General features: G+C 34.5%; 1 protein-coding gene and 1 pseudogene across 1 annotated transcript; one reads left to right on the top strand and one right to left on the bottom strand.

Annotated features, from left to right (window-relative positions):
* Positions 1 to 4,591: 4,591 nt before the first annotated feature.
* On the top strand, positions 4,592 to 9,917 carry LOC132059945 (probable methyltransferase PMT22). The gene is made up of 8 exons (XM_059452790.1): positions 4,592 to 5,650; positions 6,855 to 7,004; positions 7,828 to 8,098; positions 8,174 to 8,284; positions 8,552 to 8,726; positions 8,805 to 9,047; positions 9,127 to 9,321; positions 9,494 to 9,917. Exons 1-8 carry the CDS (start codon positions 4,916 to 4,918, stop codon positions 9,693 to 9,695), a joined length of 2,082 nt encoding a protein of 693 aa, XP_059308773.1. The 5' UTR covers positions 4,592 to 4,915; the 3' UTR covers positions 9,696 to 9,917.
* Positions 9,918 to 10,724: 807 nt separating this feature from the next.
* LOC132061487 (peptide-N4-(N-acetyl-beta-glucosaminyl)asparagine amidase A-like) lies at positions 10,725 to 12,774 on the bottom strand (annotated as a pseudogene).
* Positions 12,775 to 14,237: the final 1,463 nt, after the last annotated feature.

Here is a 14,237-nt window from a genome sequence, read left to right as displayed (position 1 = left end):
TATCTAACCGTAAAACCCACTTTTTCCTGAAACGTATTCTCATCGATTTGTTCAACCTTTAATCCTTCCAATACCTGATAAATATGAACTTAACCCCTTATAACTATAAGATAAACTTGTCTAATCTCATTTAACCTTGATAACCCCTGTATCTAAGACTAGAACCACTAACGCACGACGAATCTCAATGTACGAAACCGCGAGGTATAACATCAACAATAACAAGCCACTTGACAATTTTAAGACAAAGTTAATGAGAATTAGGACAAAGCAAGTTTAAAAGATAATTTTAAAAATTGAAAGATAAAATTATCAAATTTGAATTGAAAGATAATCACTAACGACACTAAATTCAAAATCAATAAATTTTCATTTCATGCTTTTACTTATTGAAATTGCAATTATTTTAAATTTTTAAAATTTAAGTTTATCCAAATCCGATTTAATAAGTGATAAGATCCTATATATATTTGAACGTTATTTTTAAATCAACTCAATACTTATCTAATTTTTTGAATTCAAAAACAAAATTCCAAATTTTAATCCTGTGGTTTGATTTTAATTGAAAAAATGGAACTCCAAGCCTTTCTGCACTTAGATTTTAAAATAAGCTAACGATTTTTGTTGTGAACCATACGGGGGGACCTATATAAAGATTATAAGCTGCACATTAGTGTTCTAATAATAAAATGCCACTTGCTAATTTTAGGACAATATTTACTAGATTGTGTAATACCAATTAATAATTTAATATCCACTTTATTAAATGGCAGAAAAAGAGAAACATAAAAAGAAAAGTTCAAAATTTAAATATTTGCTTATTTAGCGTAGAGATATAGCTAAAGCAAACCCACCAGAATTTGATTCTATCTGCAAATCTTTGAATGTTAAGATTCAAATTTAAATCTAACAATAAAGATATAGATAGAATCATTTAAATCTAAAATCTACTATAGAGACATAGATAGAGCCAAACAATTAGAGAAATTTAAATTTGAGGTAATCCAAATAGTATCACCAATATGATCGGCACAAATATCCTTAAAATTTGAATCATGTGGTTAATTTGAACTTGATTTAAAGATAAATATCTCTTTTTAAATTCTCTATTCTTAGCTTGAAAAATCTCATAACTTCATCACCTATAATACGGAGTACCTTTTTCTTAACCAATAAAATGAGGGTAACCAAGATGGCATACTACTTGACAAACGAAGTTTTTCAGGTTCAGCATAATTTAGAATGCGTTTATTTCCATTAGACCTTTTCTTTTACGAATGAAATTCTATCAATTTCGGCTCTCACACTCTCTGTTCAGGCTTTAAGCAAATAGATCTTTACTCATATCTTGTGATATTATTTTCTTCGTACAATTATTTATTCAATCTCCCATAATTGATAAGTTATTAATCAAAAGTAACCTATTAAAAAGTCTTTTTTTAATCTTGTATTATTTCTGATTTAGCAGCGGCCTACTGATCTATTTCTCATGGATGAATAACTGCAGCAATTAAAAGCTCTGAAAGGGATGAAACTCAAATAATCGGACTCAGTGTGGAGGGTCATCGCACGGAGAGATTTCTTTAGTGGTATAGTTTACACATTTACTTTTTTTTTTTTTTTTTTTTTTTTTTTTTTTGTGCTCTTCTATTTAAAGATGTTTCTTTTTTTATGATCCAATTTTTTTCATATCTTTAAAGCATAGTTCTGATTAACAAGAATTTCTGTTGGCTTCTTACATCTATAATGTCGAGAGAACTGTAAGTCTGTAGAGTATTTCCTTTGAAGAAAGCATTTACTTTATTTATCTTTTTCCTCTTATTGTCGATCATGAGTACTAAGGTTGTTCTAGAATTTTATAAGTATCATTTATGGTTGGTCGGATTTTATAAATGAACATACTTTTATTTTTTCACAAGCATACTATTTTAGAGATCTCTCTTCATATATGCCTTACGCAAGAGGCGTTACTGTGAAGAAAAACTTTGAAAACGTCAATATTTGTATAATCTGATCCACCTTATTATTTGTGTTTTCAAAGGAAGATATGTTTTCAGAATTGCTTTCTTTCTTAAAGTTGTTGTTGATCCATTTGTAATCTTCTCTCCTTTTCATTTTAATTTCTTCATTAGAAATAATATACTTTCAACAAATTCGAGATCACAATTATACTTTGAATAAAAAAAGATTCTGTTTATCTGAATTAGAGGTAAAACACTAAAGGAAAAATATTAATTTAAAATATCATAGCAGGAACAATAGTATATAAAAGAGGTGAATAGAGTCCTGTAAGTATTGTTTGATTAATTTAAAGGATAAAATCCAGTAAAATAGTACTCAAAATTATTATTAATGATAGATTTAAATAAAAGAATACCGAGTAAAAAAACAGGACACCCCGGTGCACTAAGCTCCCGCTATGCGCTAAATAAAAGAATTCCGAGTAATGGAAGAAAACGTTTAAAAATAAATAAAATTTTGAGGCGTATAAAAATAAAATTTACCTATATTATCTATTAAAAGGAGAGTACTGATCAAGATTATTAAGTTAACAGGCAAGCTAATAAAAAGTGGTACCACACTATAATTATACCCAAAATATGAACAAACCATTATTGATTACAAGGAACAAACAAGAGGAAAAAATAAAAGTAGTCAAAACTTTCACCGTAAAATTATCAAAGAATAAGAGTTCAATATTTAAATTTGATACTAAAAGTTCTTTTGATTTATGTTGAGAAAAATAAAAACTATGGATAGCATCAAGCAACTAAGAAAAGAGAGGAAATGCGCAAAAGAGCCCTCCACATTTTAAATATTCTCTTTAATGCGAAATAAAATCTTAGTTATTGTTAGTATCATTGGTAATGTACTGTCAAATTTGACTTTTAAATTTCTAAATTATTATTCTACGTTATCATAGTCTTTTTTATTTTTTGCTCTTTTCTTGCTATAGTCCAACTTAAAGCTAGAAAACGAACATCTGGATGATCTTCAATTCAGTTAGTTTTCATGAGTCTTTTCGCAATTGAATGTCATATAAATATTGGCTAGATGGTAATCCACAATTTGTTTAATTGTGAATTGATAAAGCTCAAAATTGGATTTTGTAATGCTTTGTTGATGAAATGATTAATTTGTTGATTAATTCTTCTCTAAATTCTTCTCTAACATGCTTAAATTGGTTGCAGGTGAGCATCAATTTGGAGAAAGATTAGTTTTTAATATAAGTTTGATGTACATATAAAGAGATTGTATGACGATCGTTGGAATCGTTGAGTGATTTATTGAGATATTGAGTTAAGGATGGGGTGTAAAGTATTAGAGAGCATACTGTCATTTAACTTTTAAAAATTCACTTTTTAAAGATACAATAGATTATCAACTAATTTGGCTAAGATATATATATTTTTTTAAACCTTTGAATGCATGTCATATGTATAGTTTCGTGATTAAGAACTATGAATAGACAGTTTGAAAAGCTGTTAGGAGAGTAAATTTTATGTTTATCTCTGTGCATTTTCGGAAGAGATACTCAACTCTATGCATGTTATATGTACTCTATATATTATTTCTCCTTATTCAGAAATCAGAAAAATAATAATGAGGTTAAGTAATACGAATAGAGAGTATAGTAGCTAAATTTCAATTCAAAGCATATCAATACATTTCTTTTGGGAATCGATACATAATAAATACAAGGCACCATTCTTGAAAGCAGAAGGATTTTTAAGTATTAAAATTTCTTTGAATAAATATTGCAAGGACAATATTTGGATTTTCTTCTATAGTTAAATTTAATTAGCATGATATCTTAAGAAATTTAAGATTAGTTTTTCTTTGTACATGGAGTTTATGTATAAATATAAACAGTAGAAGCCTATTTTAACAATTGCATAAGTAACTTTTTAATTACATAAGCTATCAATTGCATAAGTAACTTTTTAATGATTGAAGATAATTTAGTATTAATTATAATCAAGTGTATTTATTAAGTTGAGTCTTTGATGGTTTATCCGCATTTGGTGCTTACAATAAAGTATATTAATTTATGATGTTAACTGTTAGGTTATAATTAAGGTGGAAATGAATATTAATTAATTATAATTTACTAATAAGAATGCATGTGAAGGTATGTGTCATGCATTCATTGGATTGGTAATAATATTGACCGCGTTTCGCGCGGGTACGAATAAGTAAAAAAAATAAAACTAAGGAGAACCGGGTAAGCTCCAAACCCCACGGCTCTGTTTAGTGGTTTATTTATTAATTTACTTTTACTCCCTCAGTCGCATATTAGTTGTCAAGATTGCTAAAAATATTTATTCCAATTTTCTTGTTATTTTACAAAATCTAGATGAAATTAATTATTTTTGTCTCGTTGTAAATAAAGTGCAATTTATTAGAGAGAGATAAGGGTAAATTAATAAAAACATATTTTTTATTTCCATTTTTTTTTTCATTCGGTGTCCGATAATCGCATTGAGAGTCCGAGTATTTCGGAATTGACATCAGGTAAGGCCCGTTTCTAGGGGAAGGACTCGGTACCAATGAAAATATTACAACTAATATATGGGATGAAGGGATTACTGTTTAGCGTTTACATAATCCCCTCGCCATGAAAACAATAATTCCAATGTCCTATTAAACAGATTTCCCTGCTTCGTGTGGCCCACTCCACACCCCAGATCCTTGTAATCTCTAACCATATTTCAAACTCAAACAGTTTTCCTTGTCCCCAAATAATGTGACAATTGTGAAATGATGACCTCTGTTTCCTTTTTTTCGCCTATGCACTTTTGACTCTCTTTTCTTTTCTCGAATTACATCATTCTTCTCCTTCCTTTGAATGAGCACAAAAAGAAGACAAACAACAACAAAATAATAGAATTTCAACCCCCCAGTAAAAAAGAAAATGGCTATATCCTCATCATCATCGTCCTCAATGCAAGATATCTTCAAACAACGCAAATACCCATTCATCTTCTCTTTTTTCCTTTTACTAATCTTCGTAACTTTCCTCCTGATTTCTAACTCCCAAAAATCCCCCATATTCGTTGCCATAGATTTTGCTCAAAGCACGGCTCAATCCAAATCAATAATCCCTGAGTTTAATAATAATCGTAACACTAGCTCAACTTCAACCCCACCTTTACACCAATCCAATGAAATCGATAATACTACGATCAACCCTGATTCGTCTAACGTCCCCCTGAATAATTTTACGATCGATCCTGAGTCGTCTACCGTGCCCCTGAATAATTTTACGATCGATCCTGAGTCGTCTACCGTGCCCCTGAATGATTTTACGATCGATTCTGAGTCGTCTACCGTGCCCCTGAATAATTTTATGATGGACCCTGAGTCGTCTAATGCTCCATTGAATAATGTAACGATTAAACATGAGAACGATACAATGATCAAGAACGACGGGTTGGAAACATTCTCTTATGATTGGAAGCTATGTCCAGGTCCAGTGGCGGTTGATTACATACCGTGTCTCGATAACTGGCAAGCAATCAAGAAAATAAGATCAAGAAGGCATATGGAGCATAGGGAAAGGCATTGTCCTGTTCCTAGTCCAAGGTGTTTGATTCCGTTGCCGGTTGGTTATAAGTTGCCGGTTGCGTGGCCTAAGAGTAGGGACATGGTGAGATTTTCACTTCTTTGGTGGTAAGATTTTGTTTTCTTTAATTCTCCGGTTTGTTTTAAATGTGACATGGTGATTATGGTTAAATGGATATGGGATTCGTAGTTGAAAGCGTTAGAGATATGATTTTTTGATTTCATTTATCAGTTGCATTAATTTTAGAGCTTGTTTGGATTTATTTTAAATAAGTTGTTTGCCTTCATTAATGTGGAATGATTTTTTTGAGATTTTAGCAATTTTCTTTTGATAAATAAGCCAATCCACGCTCTTAAATTCTTTTCCTTCATTAATGCGGAATGATTAAAAGCATTTATATTTTTTAGCCCATATTGGGAGAAAATATTTACATGCTTTAGCCCATATTCTGAGTTTGTTACCCAGTTTAGCCCATATTTGTGTATAAACACCTTTTATGCACTTTTATACAAGGTTGATACATTATGTATAATGCTTTCCCCTAGTATAATGTTGTATAATATTGTATAAACTGAAAATATGCGTAATATTTTATGTTGGGTGGTATATTTTGAAAATTTCCCCTTATTCTTTTCTATTCTTGTCCTCTGTTTTTCTTCTCGTGATGTCTGTTTTTCTTCTCGTGATGTTAAATTACAAAAGCGAATTTTTCATTTTTGGCCCATCAGCCGAAATTAATCACAGGCGCTAACCAAAATATACAAGATCTATACACTGATTATGTATATTATATGTATATATACTTGATATACAAAACCTGAACATTGCTGGCTATTATTCTTTTGAGCGTTCCAAAAATGTAATTATCCCATTACAAAAGGCGAATATACAGTTGAATTTTCTTTTTCTACCCTTTTTTAGTTTCTTGGCATGTTTTACCTTCATCTATAATTTTTTTCAGGCCACCATCCTTGTGTTTCTTGGATTTTGATATGTTTTTCTGAGTTACAGGTTTTTGTTTGTCATCTGCTTGCTTAATAGGCTTACCAATGAGTAGTAATTCTTTTGAAGCACCTTATTGAATAAGACTAGAAGTGTCACCAGCTAATATTTGAATGGAACTAGCTAGATATGACTTAGTTGGTTTTTTGAACGTTATAGATCTGAAGAAATTGCTGTACATAGAGCAGTCTCTGCGAAGTCATTTTGGATTCATGATATTCTGCTTGTAAAAAAATAGCCATGCCTAATCTGCTTCTTGATTTCTTTTCTTTGTTCCTCTGGATAGATATGGTATAACAATGTTCCTCATCCTAAGCTTGTGGAATATAAGAAAGACCAGAATTGGGTGAAAAAGTACGGCAATTATTTTGTTTTCCCTGGTGGTGGAACACAGTTCAAGGATGGAGTGAATCACTATATCGAATTCATTGAAGAGGTACTATGTCTATTTGTAGCATTCTTGTCCTTCCATCACCCCAAGAAATGATCATCTATAATGTATGTCTGTTTCTGTTGAACTGTGTTGCTGTAGCTCCTGTGTAAGTCTCTCAATTTCATGTTATTGGATATTTATTCCTTGTTATGAAATATGAATTCTGATCATATTCTTTTTATGTAAACTGTTGATAGTTTGAAGGATATGTGACGAGTCTAATTGATGCGATTTTCATTTTGGTGCCTTAAAATTGTTGTCTTTCAAAAATCTTGATCATCACTTTGAGAAATATTTTGTGCAATTAAGTTAGGAGGGGCTCATCTTGAGGAAGAGATATCTTGCACTTTCAAGAGACAACTTCTGGACGTGTCAGACCAATATATTTCCATGCCTAATCATAGTATTTGTAATAGGTGCCTGCAGTTTAATCTCTGATGAACGGACAGATTAAAGTTTCCTTTGATTTTCTGAGTAGTTCAACAGTTTGTACTAATTACTAACAAATTCACTCAGTTCGTAACCATAAAAAGTTAAGATCTATACAGATCTTCGTTATCTGGTGGAGTATCTAATTTGCTTGGTTAATTGGGCTATGATCATCCAGGAAGTATGTGGAAAATCAAGTAGTTTGTATTCATTTTCATTTTCCTCCTGTTTTTGGCCCTTTACTTTCTTTGTGCATGTGGGGTTGGGTGGAGGGAATGCTGTTTGTTTATGTTTTTTCGATTGAGCAGTTCGTTCAGCTAGACACTGATAAACATGCATGCAGTATTAATGTTCTTATGGTATATTTAATCTGAGTTCCTTCTTGTGTTTTATTCAGACTTTTCCAACAATTGAATGGGGAAAGAGTATAAGGGCCGTTTTAGATGTTGGATGTGGTGTTGCCAGCTTCGGTGGTTATTTGCTGGATAAAAATGTGATTACCATGTCATTTGCTCCAAAGGATGAACATGAGGCTCAGATACAGTTTGCCCTCGAGCGTGGAATCCCTGCTACTCTCTCAGTCATTGCTACTAAAAAGCTTGCATTTCCAGACAATGCATATGATATGATTCATTGTGCAAGATGCAGGGTTCACTGGCATGCAGATGGTAAATGACTATTCTCAAATTTCTAGTCCTTCTATCAGCTACATTGTTCAACATGTTGACTAATTAAAACTGCAGGAGGAAAACCATTAATGGAGCTCAACAGGATTCTTAGGCCAGGAGGGTACTTCATATGGTCTGCAACGCCAGTTTATAAGAAGGATGAAGGACATAAGAATGTTTGGAAAGGTTCTAACTCATGGACACTTAGTTCTATGAATTGACATTTACTAACGCTTTCTGTTTAAAGTTTAACTTCGATGAGAATGATAATTAGGCAGTATTGCTAGTTTTTTCCCATTTTTTTTTCTGTTTGTTGTCAATAAATTTTGTAGAAAATGACTGCAAGAGTCAAGATTAACAAAATGAAATACAGAGTTGTAATGGCGAAATTAATTTGGAACTAAGTAATTTGTTATGCTTGATAGCACATAATTTTCGGTCTTGTTCTTGCAGTTATGGTTAATCTGACTGAAGCAATGTGCTGGAAGATGGTGGCGAGGACCTACTTTAAAAGAGCTAGAGTCGGGCTAGTTATATATCAAAAACCAGATACATCTTCCTGTTATGAGAATCGCAAAGTAAATCATCCCCCTATGTGCGAGCAGAAGCATAGGCTGAATAGTTCATGGTATGCTTGAAACACTCTGATGACAATAATGACCTATATCTTCATTCTAATCATCATGAATTTCACTCCAATATACAGGTACACGCCACTGGACAGCTGCCTTCTACCAATCCCCCCGAGTAGCTACAAGTGGCCTGCACCCTGGCCCCAGCGGCTCAACGATAAACCTCTAAGTCTATCCCTCGAAACAGATGCTGAAGAAATATTCAATGAGGATACAAGACACTGGGCAGCACTGGTATCAGATGTGTACCTAGGAGGCCTTGCTATAAATTGGTCAAGTGTGAGGAATGTGATGGACATGAATGCAGGCTATGGAGGGTAAGACAAATTTATTTTTTTAACTTTTCTGCTTCCATTCTCTGATCATTGTCTTACTGATACTCATATGGTAAGACAGATTTGCTACAGCACTCATTGATAGACCACTGTGGGTAATGAACGTTGTTCCTATCAGTGGACCAGATACCCTACCCATTATCTTTGATAGGGGGTTGGTTGGCACATACCATGACTGGTGCGAGTCCTTCAATACCTATCCTCGGACATATGATTTTCTACATTCCAGCTTCCTCTTTGGAAATTTAAGTCATAGGTTCAGTCTACTTCCTAATTACTAGTTTGATTTGTTATTAATCTGAATAACGAAAGATAGAGGCTAACACAATGTTCAGCTTGATTTGCTTTAACAAGAATTGTCAGTCTTTTAACAGGTGTAGGCACATGTTTCTTGCGATGAATTTCTAGTTTTTTTTTTCCGTCTGCAGATGTGACCTAGTGGAAGTCGCTGTGGAGATGGACAGAATGGTGAGACCAGGTGGATACGTTTTAGTTCAGGACGCTATTCAGATGATTAAACAACTAGGCTCAATTCTGCGTTCACTTCATTGGTCAGTAACTCTGCATCAAGAGCAATTTCTTGTTGGCAAGAAAGACTTTTGGCGCCCCAAAGACACTGCAAGAGAATGAAAGCCCCATCAGTGTTGTATATTTTACAGTGATGTCTCGAGTTTATGAGGAGAGAAAGAAAACAAAATATAGTTCTCAACAAGTTAGAGAAAATTTTCTTCTGAATGTAGCACTCATTCCCCCTCAAGGAAGTACTGAAATTAGTACACATTCATACTTCCTAAGGGAAAAGTGATTGTCTTCTCTCAAAATGAAAAGATAAATTGCTCCTTGGCGTACTTATCTACCGTGGTAATTTTCCATGCTTGTTTTTCGGTAGGGATTATTAACCTACGCAAATTTGAGCCACCCTTTACTGTAGAGCGTGAAGCTAAAAGAGGATAGTGTCAGCTATCTAAGGCTATGCGTCTTTGTGCAATATCAATTGCCACGTCTCAATCCTAAATTAATTGTGACCAGTTGCATGAATTCTCACTATCTATTTAAATTCTTAGATCCAATATTCAGTAGTTTAGGTTCCTTGGCCCTAAAAATTCTTTACATTTTATTGACACCCAAAATCTCTAACAACATTAAACGACTCCTAGTGATAGTGACTTCAAGTACACGTTACACGTACCAAGATCACAACTAATTGGACTGTTCCAATCTTTTCTTTCATTGTACCCATCTTGCTGCTAAGTCTACCTGAATTTCAAAAGCTTAAAGGTTTTTCGAGACACTTACTGTCAATGTAATTTTAGATCTTTCTGCAATCTATTGGCAACCAAAAAAAGAAAAAAGTCTGCTCCATCTCTGAATGCTAAACTCCCATAATGATACAGCAGCAACTGGTAGCCCATAGTAATAAAACCACCAACTGTTTTAAGTGAAACTCGACGGCACTTCAAGTTGCAACCTATGATGATGATATGAGTTGAGCTTAAATGAAGAAGTCATAATTCATATAACAAATTTGGGACTGAAGAATAGTGCTTGTATTTTATATTATTAATGTTGTTATTACCGTTATTCAGAGCTCATTATGAAAACAGAAATAAAACAAGATCCACTTCAGTGACTCCTCAGGCTCCCGCATCCCCAAGACAATGAAGGTTCAATACTCCAGTTCATATCAAACACAAAGACAAGAAAAAGCATTACATCCAGCAAATCATTAAAAAAAAGTGAATTTCCTAACACTTCACATCCTTATTGAAGCCTGCGCCTTTGACACAAAAACATAAATTGTACAGGCAAACTAAATTTGGCAAGAAATTTGGAATCAAAATTTCCTACAGTGTTTCACACGGGATGCTTGTAGGACTAAAAAGGGATTCTTCAAACAGGGTGTCACAAAGCAGAAAATGAACCATACTTCAAAGGAGCTGCTGCACAAAGACTGTTTGCAGTGTCATTCATAAGCTTGCCATTGACAGCTGAAACGACTCGAGAATAGCAATCAGCTTCATCAGAGTAAGAATAAGTTTGTTGAGTGGTTGCTCCACCGTACAAAACATTGCGATCTTGAACAACCATCCACCCATTGCATTGCTGCCTGTTTGTCAAAGTACTTGAAGAACCTCCGTCCGACTTCTTCTTCTCCTTCCATTCATGGTCTAAATCAGATTGTATCAAGCTTGTACCATTCTCCTTCGCTGGCAAAGTCTTAGTGGTTATAGTAAGCGGAAATTTCCTCTTCACTTTGGTCTTAGAGATTGTGCTACCACTATCAGACAGCACTTCAACTTCCATCTCTTCTTTCACTTTTTGCTTAATATGTTTCTCAGTTCCGTTTAGATAAAAGTATATTTTGTTCTTGAACTTCAATTCTCGCTTAGTTATGGTAGTCAAATTCCCTGCTGTTGAGTTCACCCAAGAAGAAATCTCGCTCTTTCTCTTCAACTCAACCTCAAATGACCCATCCAGGCCTAGAAAACTCGATTTCTGCTCAATCTTGAACTTAGGGGTACCCAAATCAAGAGCGTCAGCCTGCACTTGACAGAGCAATGTGCAATTGTTATCCACCCAAAGGTGCAAATTGGCATCTACAAGCCAGAATGGGATACTGTCATTCACCCCAAGCCCAAGAAAATGGGCTTGACCGTCGAGTAGAAGCCCCAAATATGGCGTTAGGTCAATGTCGTAAGAAGGAAGATCAAATGCCCCAATTGAAACCAGTGGTTCCCAGTACAGAGGATTAATTCCACCTGTAAAAATAACAGGAATGGAACCACAGATCCTACCAAATTCTTATCTATATTCACCAAAACTTCCCTGTACGCTCCATGACCTCTCTTGGTAGTCAAATTATTCATTTGTATGTACGAATCAGGAGGATTCAGTACCAAAACTCATCATACCCGTGTGATGATACGTAAATCTCAAGCACAGCTTTGTATGTATTCTTAGGAATAGTAACTCTCTTCCCATGCAACTCCGATTCGTTTAGAACTCGGAACCAAAATCCTTCGCTCCCATTTCTTGATATTGGTATTATCAAATCTGCTAGTTTTTCATACTCAATACTTCTCAAATCATTCACTCCCATTTTTATCGGACTATCCAAAACCATATCATTAGGATCCATTTTCTTAACATCATAGTACGGAAACTAATGTTGACATTATAAGCACCTGTATAAATGTCGTTGACCATTTTCCAGCATGACAGAAAGAGATATATTCTGTTTGACCAGAATAGATGAAGTACTTGTAACATCCTTTGTTACAGTCCAGTAAACGCCGCCGTCATTAGGCTGGGCGGTGCTGGTACGTAGGAGCTCAGCACCGCCAAGCCAGACGGCGGCGATACGTTCATATTGTAAACCTTTGGAAGAAGCGTTGAACTGAAGTGCCACGTGTGTCCAAGAACAGTTGTTTGGAGGTGAGTAAGTGGTGGAAACAGGTGGAAGACCAATTGTATTGCTGAAGTTGTGCTTGAGGATATGATAAGTGCATGAAGGAGGGAGTTTTGGGAATAGTAATGGATGAGTTATTTCAAAGTATTGTTGTGGCTGTGAAGAAGTGTTGTTGTGGTGAAGAGTGTGTTTGGTGAAGTGGGAATGGTGTTCAGGTAATGAAAAGGAAAATGGGGTAATAAAGGTTAGAAGAACAAGAAGATGAGAGCAGCCATGAGAGGAGGATGATAATACATTCATTTTGAGGGGATTTTAGAGATACCTTAGATTAGATGCATTTCAGGAGTGAGGGCACCCAGCAGGGTAGGTGGTATGAAGCGGGGATCCCATCCCATGTGTGCTTTTGACTAATCTTATTAGGAAAACGAGTGGGGAAGACATGGGCATGTTGTGGAAATGTAAAATAGTTAGTACGTTCTCTTCAGCATATAAATCTAATTAAATAATTTGACCTTACTAAGGGTGTGTTTGGTATGACGGAAAATGTTTTTCAAAAAGATATTTTCTAAGAGAATAAGTGATTTTTCTACTTATATTCTTATCTTTAATACGCAAGTTGAAAAATATTATTTTAAGAAAATTTGCTATATTTAAAGCAAAACCAGTATGAAAATTTTGATTCAGAGTGCAACTTTGGTGGTGGGGAGTATAGGTTAGGAGGTGGGGTAGGCTGCGGAGAGGGAGAGGCGTGGGGGCGGGTCACTATAAAAAAATATATACAATAAAAATTTGGGGGAGAACCCCATGTGGAATGGAATTCTAAGGTAATCAAGCAACTAATCCTAAAGGAGAACCTATGCTGTACTAAGTTCTCATATGATATTATCAATATTAAGGACAGTTATTTCGGACCAATGTGCTATCAAATGTAATTGTAAAAAACCGAAAATAAACTTTTTTACAAAAAATAATAATTTTGGAACGCTGTTGGGGGGAGGGTACTGAGGGGGTAAGATTTTTTTTTCATGTTTTATAATTTTTTTTTAAAAGTAAAGTAAAGTATAGAAAAAAAAAATCGATGGGGGCTGGTGGAAGGTAGGGTGGGTGGAGGTGGGGTTTGCAGGGGGAGAGGGGGGTTTGGGGGGGGGGGGGGGGGGGGGGGGTGGGGTGGGGGTTGGGTTTGTGGGTGTAGGGGTGGAGATGGGGTTGGGGGTTGGGGAATGCATTGGTGCGTTTTTATTAATTCGAAAAATGTTTTCCCTCAAATTTTTATGGAAAACATTTTCACCTATTTTGAGTAGAACATTTTTCAAGATCATAAGTACAACCAAACAAAAGAAAATAGGAAAACATTTTCCGTCATATCAAACACACCCTAAGTGCTCCCTTCATCTCCAAATTAGTATTGTTTTCATCTATTAAGAAATAGCGACAACAACAACATAGCTAGTGTAACTCACAAGTCGGATCTGATAAGGATAGTGTGTACGCAAGGCTTTACCGAAAGGATAGTGTAGCAAAAGAACAGTTTATCGAAAGGACTAGTGCGAATGGTGTTGGATCTCCGATCATTGTTATAATTCCAATATTTTGATTATTTAAATGTTTCTTGAGAACCGTACACTATTTAGAAGAAGTAATTCTTCAATATAAGAGTATAGTTGAAATAAAATGCTATTTTTTATCTTGAATTAAAAAACAGCCCTCTTATTTTGGAATAATGCTTTTCTTAAAGCGGCGACTTTATTTTGTAGAGAGGAAGT

The sequence above is a fragment of the Lycium ferocissimum genome, chromosome 6 (assembly GCF_029784015.1).
Source record: "Lycium ferocissimum isolate CSIRO_LF1 chromosome 6, AGI_CSIRO_Lferr_CH_V1, whole genome shotgun sequence".
In the NCBI taxonomy this organism is placed as follows: domain Eukaryota; kingdom Viridiplantae; phylum Streptophyta; class Magnoliopsida; order Solanales; family Solanaceae; genus Lycium; species Lycium ferocissimum.
Note: the sequence above shows the minus strand (reverse complement) of the source record. Positions and strands in the feature narration are given on the sequence as shown.

What these genes read in the sequence shown, in the direction of transcription:
- LOC132059945 (XM_059452790.1), top strand. Translation starts at nt 4,916, where the DNA reads ATGGCTATATCCTCATCATCATCGTCCTCAATGCAAGATATCTTCAAA. An exon ending in ATATCGAATTCATTGAAGAG is followed by an intron (nt 7,005 to 7,827) that starts GTACTATGTCTA and finishes TGTTTTATTCAG; the next exon opens with ACTTTTCCAACAATTGAATG. An exon ending in ATGAATGCAGGCTATGGAGG is followed by an intron (nt 9,048 to 9,126) that starts GTAAGACAAATT and finishes ATGGTAAGACAG; the next exon opens with ATTTGCTACAGCACTCATTG.